Source organism: Hordeum vulgare, chromosome 5H (assembly GCF_904849725.1).
Source record: "Hordeum vulgare subsp. vulgare chromosome 5H, MorexV3_pseudomolecules_assembly, whole genome shotgun sequence".
Taxonomy (NCBI): domain Eukaryota; kingdom Viridiplantae; phylum Streptophyta; class Magnoliopsida; order Poales; family Poaceae; genus Hordeum; species Hordeum vulgare.
In genome coordinates this window covers 305,867,018-305,875,407 of record NC_058522.1, presented here as the reverse complement: position 1 = coordinate 305,875,407, position 8,390 = coordinate 305,867,018, and the positions used below count along the sequence as shown (strand labels likewise).

Here is an 8,390-nt window from a genome sequence, read left to right as displayed (position 1 = left end):
CGCTCAGATTCCGGTGAGGATTCCAGGCCCAGAGTAGGGCGGAAGTGGCGCGGTAGTAAGAGGCGATACTACCATTCAGGAGCGGTACTACCGCGTCGTACTACCGGCGAGAAATCGCTCAGTCCGACAAGAAAAATGTCGAGACAACGAAGCCAGTGGTACCGCCCGTGGCACAGGGTAAGGGCACTATCGCCCATAAGCGGTACTACCACTACCTAGAGCGGTACTATCGCACATAAGAGGTAGTACCGTTGCCCAGAGCGGTACTTCCGCTTGGTTCCTTCCGGACCAGAATAAAGACAATGTCGGAGATCCAAAGTTGTGGGAAAGGAACATGGGTGCAAATGAATGTGTACATGTTAATTCCACCAATTATTGCTAAATTGTTGAGTGGGATAATTTTTTAATAATATTGTTAATTCCACCAATTATTGAATGGGATCGTGCAAACACCCATTCTGTATGGATGGATGCACCGATTTTTATTGCTAAATTTTAAGCAGAGGATGTAAGCACTATTTAAGTTTAATAAAGCTAGCTGTTAAAGCTTTTTCGTAAAAAAAAATTAGTGAAAATGGGTGCGCCTGGTTGAAAAAAAAATACATACAAATTAATGACATGTCTCCATCATGTGCACTTGTTAACCACATACAGACCCTCGTATCTAACTCAAAAGAAAGAAATTAAACAAGATAGTATCATTCTCATCCACATAAAACACGAGGAAATCCCTCCAAACCACATGCACCACAAATAAGATCCCAGTTTTCTTGGAGTAGTGTCGGCCACGTTTGCAACCAAACAATCCATTCAACATCATACACCCGCCAAGCGGGTCTCGCGTATGACCCGATATGAGCACCCAATGTTTGCGAAAACCCAGAAAATATTCTGTCGGCTCGAGCCACAAAAACCCAAAAACACGCAACCACCATCACCCAATAGTCCAAGGGATCCGTATTTGCGCACCAACTTCCACCTACCCGATCTATTTCTCCGATGCAAATCCACCTTAACGGGCACGGGCCGTGTGGCGGATCCGAGAACCCCGCAGGAGCGCGCGTGGTTTGGTGGCCGCTCACCCAACTGAAAGCCACCTGCCAACGCCGCTGCCTCCACAACTCCCACCAAGCCCTCCGCAAAACATCCTACCTCTCCATAGACCCGGTCCCATAGAACCAGCCCCACTGACACCTCCGGCCCCGCGGCGCCACGACGCGTCTCCCACCGAAGACCGGGTCCACCCCTTTTTCAGGTGGACGCGGCGCCGGCCGGGTTCCCGTCCCTTTCCCTTGGCGGAGACGCGGTGGTGCAGCTGCGACCTCCATTTTAGCGGGTGCGGCGACCTTCGCGATCTTTCCGTCGGATTCAAGCCAGCGCGAGTCTGCTGCCCTATACCACGTCAGGAGTTGGGGTGGGGATTCCATCGGATTGCCTTCGGATTCGTCGATCCATCGAGGTGCCTTTCTTGGTTCTTCTTGATTCTTCCCCCGTTTATGTTTCTTTTCTTTTTTTAGCAAGCAAGCATCGTATCATGCTTCCATGGTTCCATGGTTAGGCTAGTTTGTTTAAGCCGGAGAAATCTGAATGAACTGGCGAGTGCTTGTTTGCAATGTTTCATTTCAATGATCGAACCGGCTTCATGCTTCAAAATTCTACAGTACTAGTACTTCGAATCAACTAGATCAATCTTTGTTGCTCAAGGGTTATCGTTGCTCTGTGCTGCAGTTCCATACCCTAATCCTCCTTCAGTAGGAATCCAACTGATGAAATGACTGCTAGTTAGCGCACCCGCGCGAAATTGATAGTGTCTGAGAAACATCCGGTTTCAAATGGTGCGTCATGATAGTAACTCTTTTTGTTTTTTGAGGGATGTGGGCTCCACGGGTCATACTATCCTTCGATGTTCGCAATTCTTATCCTTCCATGTTTCAGATGCTTTCGGCAATGCAGACAAAGAAATTAGGTACTACTCCTACGTGCATGCCAGCGTTGTTATTCACACCCGTCAGTTGTTCATGTATGTTTCCAGAATGTCGAGCCTCGAGGAACCACTTGGCCTTGGGGACCTGCCAAAGTTGAGTATTAATAGACTTGGAAGGTTCTGCCAAAGTGCTTGCAGATCAGGAGCTGATGACCGCAGCACCGGCAAGTAAGTTTTACTGTTATTCAATGCTGAATGCATCATTTCATACTTGTCGTTTTATCCAGTGTTTTAGTTTTCACATTTCCCCCCATTATCTCCAGATGTGAGCAACCATTCAGTAATAATATCTTTTTATCTCTACTGCTTTCAGTTACACGCCCAGCAACAGTGGCAACAACCAGACGCTCTTTCACAGCACTTCTCACTCATGGCATCTGCAAGGCCAGTATACCGATTCATCCTGCAATGGAGTGGATATGGAGTTCAGAGCTCTTCCGCGAAAGGTAATTTAACTTGTGAGATTTCATAGTGGATGATGTTTTGCTTCCCTATTTTAGGTCTGGTTGCACCTCCTCTAACCAGAAGTAAGGACTCCTTAAAAGAAACAGAAGCAAGAAAGTGACATGTATCATTTTGGCTACGCTCGGCGTTGTGGTGGATTATGATAATCCAACTTTTCCAACCAGCTTATCCCTAGCTTCGTGGATATTTTCCCACAACAGATTACAAAATAAGCTCAGCGCAGCATAGTTCATCAACGCCTTTGTCTATGGCAAAGTCATAACTTTCTACTACTGTTTGAACTCATATGCAAGTTTCGGCTGTAAGCATAATAAATAAGAATCATTACTATCCATATGTTTTCCCCTTTGCTCAGTCGATGAATGACTGATTTTCAGGTATCCTGGGATCTCCCAAGGTTTGTGAAGGTGGTCGAGGTTGGACCACGAGATGGGCTGCAGAACGAGAAGAACATTGTACCGACATCAGTAAAGATTGAGCTGATACACAAGTTGGTGGCTTCTGGTCTGTCAGTAGTTGAAGCCACAAGTTTTGTTTCCCCGAGATGGGTGCCACAGGTAATTTATGGTGTACCTAAACTAGATGAAGCTACGTAACATGCACAGTAGTTAGCTTTTTCAACTATCCAAAACCTGCTGGTTGAAGGTAATATACCTTCTCTTATTCAACGAATTAAAGTATGTCCATGCAGGATTATGAGTTAATTGCTTGGTTAGATTTCTTTCAGAAATTGTACCTGATGGTTCCCTTTAATTTCCATTTTCGTTAAAGTTGTGCTAGCATACATAATAGATAGACAGTTACAGAATACAGACCAAAGATATGGCAAAACTAATGATAACTCAATGTTGGAAGTGCAGCTAGCTGATGCAAAGGATGTCCTTGAAGGGATCCAGCATGCACCAGATGTGCGATTTCCTGTGTTAACTCCTAACCTCAGAGTATGCCCATTTTCTGTGAACTCTAGTGCATAGTGTTTTTTTTATGGTTCAAATCCTTCTCAGATCAATCTCGGATTCCTGCAAATGATATGCAAAAGAAGTTGCAATACACTTGACATATTTTGTAGTGATGAAGCGATTTCATTTGCAGGGATTCGAGGCTGCTGTTGCAGCTGGTGCAAAAGAAGTTGCGGTTTTCGCATCCGCCTCCGAATCCTTCTCTAAGTCGAACATCAACTGTACCATCGAGGAAAGCCTTGCTCGGTATCGCGAGGTTACTTGTGCTGCCAAAAAACATGGAATACGTGTCCGCGGGTAAGCTGCCTAAGCCCAAAGGAAGTACTTATGAAGACCTTGATTGCTGAATCTGTTCTGAAATCCTCCGTCCTCTAATTGTGACAGGTATGTTTCATGTGTGGTGGGTTGCCCTGTGGAAGGCGCGGTGCATCCATCCAAAGTAGCATATGTTGCTAAGGAGCTTTACGACATGGGTTGCGCAGAGATTTCACTCGGTGACACCATTGGCGTCGGTACGCCAGGTACGTTATCGCATTCGCTGAGTACCTCCATGCCGTGGTGCGAAACTGTCGATTTCTCGAGGTTTTTTGTTTATAATTCACACTGTTAACATGGGGTTTCTGTTTGTTTCAGGTAGGGTAGTTCCTATGCTGGAGGCCGTGATGGCTGTGGTTCCGGCAGACAAGCTGGCCGTTCACTTCCACGATACATACGGCCAAGCCCTTGCCAACATCCTCGTCTCGCTGCAGGTAATAATAATAACTGAGCTGAAAACGAGTCGGTCTGCAAGGCTTGTTGCCCTAACACGGTTTTCACGATGTTGCCATTGCCAGATGGGGATCGGCGTGGTGGACTCGTCTGTGTCCGGCCTTGGAGGATGCCCGTACGCCAAGGGCGCCACGGGAAACGTGGCGACCGAGGACGTGGTGTACATGCTCCATGGCCTGGGGATAGAGACCAACGTCGACCTCGGCAAGCTCATGGACGCTGGCGACTACATCTGCAAGCAGCTCAACCGCCCGTCAGGCTCCAAGACTGCAACTGCTTTGTGCAGGCTAACGGCCTGAGCCCCCGTCATAGTGGAACTCTACAAGGTCTACACGTCGTTGCTGTCTATCAGCGTATGCATTTACACAAAGCCATTCTGGTTCTCTTGTATACCGTCTTTTGGTTCAGGTCAGGTGAAACTTATCAGGAACCATTGACATGTACCAATTCGTATCTTCACTTCTCATATGACCTTGAATAATCAGCCCTCTTCATCATAATAGAAAAGTGTATGCAGATGGAAAATAATTAACCGAATTGTATAATAAATTGCTAATTTTCGTATTGCATGGCTTTAAAACGTGCAATGCAATCATTTAGCCATAAAACAAGTGTGCCATGGCAGCATTCTCATTCTCATGTAGCAGATTTTACATGTATCCAAAAGAGCGGATCTAACCCATCGTCATGGTTACTCCAGTGAGCTCTTTGAGAGCAGCCAAGCATTGCTTCAAAAGTGCCTTTGCTTGTTCACTTTTTTCCGACTCGCAGAGTTGGATTAGTTCACCCTCGAACTTGGCCTCTCTTCTCTCTTCCAATGGGAAGTCTCTATACAGTTTGATCAACTCAAGAAGGCACTCCGAAGCAGCAATGTGAACCTGCGGGGAAAAAACACGACTCGTAAGGAGCAATGTCCTTCCTGGACGATAAACGGTGATTATGAAGTCAAACCGGATTTAAGGAAACTATTGGTTTACAAAATAATACCCCCAACTATCTCATCTATTGGTTGTTGACCCATAACAAGTAAATTAGATAACAAACTTGGCCACTTTAATAGTATATATAATATGGATCTCCAAAGCCCTCACAATCAGCGCAATGACTTTCCAACCATTTTTCTCGGTATCAAACCAACCAAAACAAGCATAGATAATTTTATACAAATGTGGTACTAAGACATACTTCCTCTATACCTAAATGCTTGTAGTTGGGGAGAACTAAACATCAGTGTCAAGTTTATTTATTGTTCAGCAGCAGCTGGATAGCAAACTATCTTCTGGTGAAAAAGCGCAGAGATGTTGATTACTGAAAAAGGGCTTGGCACCATGGGTGTATAGTTGGAAAATGCTCCCTCAGTCCCATAATATAAAAACATTTCTCAAACTGTTTTAGCTTAAAAAATGTTCTTATATTATAGGACGAAGGGAGTAGCATCTAGCATGATGATAGCACGTGGGACTTGTTACAGTATATGTGGATTGCACTAACTCTTTTCATTAGTTTAGACTTTTGGATGCGTTGGCTAGTACATGAAGCTTAACATGGTATCAGAGCAAAGGTCTTGAGTTCAAGTCTTGGCTTTCGCAATTTATTAAAAATTGCTGATAGCCCCCCTTTGAGTCCACGTAAAAGCCTCTTGAGTCATACGTGAGTTTCGCGCACCGTCGCTCTCTTCTTTTTTTTTAGGAAAGCAACTTATCTCTATTGAAGGCCCAAGAGACATATATATATATATTACACAAGACTTAAGATGCAAGGAAAATAAACATAGATTAATAGGACCCCTAGACCAATAGTATCTGCAATCCTACCAACTACCAAGCAATATTGAACTAACATAAAAATGAGTAAAGATAATGCAGTATCAGCTGGTGAGCACTAGGGATAGAAGATTACCTGACCAATCTTAACTAAGCGTATGGACTCTACTACTTTTGACGCCACTGAATGGAATATCTGAGTTTGGATACCCAGGGTAAAAGAAATTTGTCAGAACAATGAAGAAATGACCAAATATTGGATATAGTATGAAACAACTATGTGATATACCTCCTGAACAAAATCATCTGTGCCTTCAGGCCAAGCCGTGCTACCATTAGAGTCCAAAAATTTGTAGCACAATTCTTTGATACACAAGAAGGATGACAATTTAACTGCTCATGAAAATCCAGTTTAGTATCACAATGATAGTTTTCAAGTATCAATGCAGACCTACTTATAAAACAGTTGCTCAGAATATATCACAGATCCTGCATACAAAACATACCTTGCCAACCCTCCTCGGGTGAAAGAGAGTTCAACAGAACCTCTAACATATTCTTCTTTTGGTGGATAATATCTTGTGGCAAAGCAATAGTGATGCTTGATGCAGCACAGTTGAGCACCTTGTCGAGAGAAACGGAGACACTTGCACCTTCATCTTGCTCTGCAGAAAAAAAAGACCAATACATAAATCAGTACGAGCATAAAAGGGTATCAATATTCGCATGGAGGGTGTTATAAACTTCCTCGGCAGGATCTCAAGTATTTTGTTATGATATAAATTACCATACTGTGTTTATATGATAGAAAAATAGAGTATAAACAGAAATTGCTAGCGACTTAGTTCGAAAGAGCCCAAAATAACGACTAACCAGCAGCAGCAGACGTACTTAATGAAGATGAACCCCTTGTTGTCTTAAAAATGACAGACTGATTAGAAACCTCACACAACATAGGAAAAACACTATTGAAGAACCCTGGATCTTTGAATGCCGTGATCACCTGAAAAGAAAGAAGCAAGTAAATACCCAAGTAAATGGTACTAATTCTAAATTATATATATAATCCAAAAATCTACCGTCTACTGATCATAAAAAAAATGTGGTAGAGTATTAAATTCCCATGCAGCAGATTCAAAGATACTTGTCTATTGCAATAACTAATATGCAATGAAGCGCAAAGGTCCTTTGCGTTTTCTCAAAAAAATTAAGTGAGAACATTATCAACAATACCATTATTCCAAATTAGGTGCCTTCACAGAACTCGAGAAACGGATTTTTTTGCAGTCTTTTCAGGAAACTTTTGTTCTCCTATTCAGTTAATACACTAGAAGGAAAAACCCTGGGGTGATGTAGTTATATCCTGGTTCAAGTTTACATCATAAACTTTTTGAGTATGTAGTTATGCAGACATATCCAACAGTTAGGTGTAGCAGAGATGCGCATGTTGAGATGGATATGTGGCCACGCAAGGAAGGATCGGATACGGAATGACGATATACGAGAGAGACTTGGGGTAGCACCGATTGAAGAGAAGCTGGTCCAGCATCGTCCCAGATGGTTTGGACATATTCAACGGAGGCCACCGGAAGCGCCGGTGCATAGCGGACGGATAAAGCGTGCTGAGAATGTTAAGAGGGGTCGTGGTAGACCAAACTTGACATGGGAGGAGTCCGTTAAGAGAGACCTGAAGGTTTGGAATATCGACAAAGACTTAGCCATGGACAGGGGTGCGTGGAAGTTAGCTATCCACGTTCCAGAGCCATGACTTGGCTTCGAGATCTTATGGGTTTCAACTCTAGCCTACCCCAACTTGTTTGGGACTGAAAGGCTTGGTTGTTGTTGTTGGTTATGCAGACAATTGTGACAGATGAGAGCATCAGCCAATTATGACAAGTTTTACATTCATATAGAAATGAGGAATGGAAAAGAGAATTACTTGCTGTAAACACGAGAAAGCTGCTTCACGGTACAATTTCGGCTTCCTACTGCATGCAGCACAAACAGCATTTAGAATAACACTAGGCATAGTGGATTCATCTGCAGTTATAGCATCATGGCAGCACAAACACAGTGAAGCTAGTGCATCCAGAACAGCATCTTTTCCCTGGAAGGATGATAAGGAGAGATATTACCATACGAATTTTATTTAAGAAAACAAAGGAGACTATGCACATAACTTCAGTTAAATACTCCCTCCGTCCCAAAATTCTTGTCTTAGATTTGTATAGATATGAATGTATCTAGTCACGTTTTGGTATTTAGATTCATCCATTTCTAAACAAACCTAAGACAAGAATTTTGGGACGGAGGGAGTAGATGGATGTTCCAAAAAAAATCTCATGCACTGAATTTTATTCATCCTCACCACTCACTTGTAGAATGGTTGGTTAGAGGATTGCGAGAAAATTGATGTACAGTACATAACTTGCGTATGCATATGACATAGTC

The 8,390-nt window shown here is 43.2% G+C and overlaps 2 protein-coding genes across 5 annotated transcripts in view; one reads left to right on the top strand and one right to left on the bottom strand.

The window, feature by feature from the left end:
- Nucleotides 1–1,171: 1,171 nt before the first annotated feature.
- LOC123395526 (hydroxymethylglutaryl-CoA lyase, mitochondrial) lies at nt 1,172–4,740 on the top strand. Of its 2 annotated transcripts, XM_045090530.1 has the most exons (10): nt 1,172–1,459; nt 1,729–1,835; nt 2,033–2,152; nt 2,298–2,430; nt 2,827–3,006; nt 3,310–3,390; nt 3,542–3,705; nt 3,793–3,929; nt 4,042–4,157; nt 4,242–4,740. In XM_045090530.1, exons 3-10 carry the CDS (start codon nt 2,034–2,036, stop codon nt 4,473–4,475), a joined length of 1,164 nt encoding a protein of 387 aa, XP_044946465.1. In that variant the 5' UTR covers nt 1,172–1,459; nt 1,729–1,835; nt 2,033; the 3' UTR covers nt 4,476–4,740. The 2 variants fall into 2 exon arrangements, with proteins under 2 accessions (XP_044946465.1, XP_044946464.1); XM_045090529.1 differs by lacking the exon at nt 1,729–1,835 and having other exon boundaries at nt 1,174–1,459.
- Nucleotides 4,705–8,390, bottom strand: part of LOC123395525 (proteasome adapter and scaffold protein ECM29) — a 28,743-nt gene continuing 25,057 nt past the window's right edge. For 2 of the 3 annotated variants that reach the window (XM_045090526.1, XM_045090527.1), the window contains exons 30-35: nt 7,879–8,046; nt 6,813–6,942; nt 6,446–6,604; nt 6,229–6,332; nt 6,076–6,135; nt 4,705–5,054 (exon numbers count right to left, since the gene is read on the bottom strand). In XM_045090526.1, the coding sequence (XP_044946461.1) occupies nt 4,851–5,054; nt 6,076–6,135; nt 6,229–6,332; nt 6,446–6,604; nt 6,813–6,942; nt 7,879–8,046 (825 nt within the window). In that variant the 3' untranslated portion in view covers nt 4,705–4,850. The remainder of the gene's footprint in view (nt 5,055–6,075; nt 6,136–6,228; nt 6,333–6,445; nt 6,605–6,812; nt 6,943–7,878; nt 8,047–8,390) is intronic. The other variant, XM_045090528.1, reaches the window with a different exon arrangement.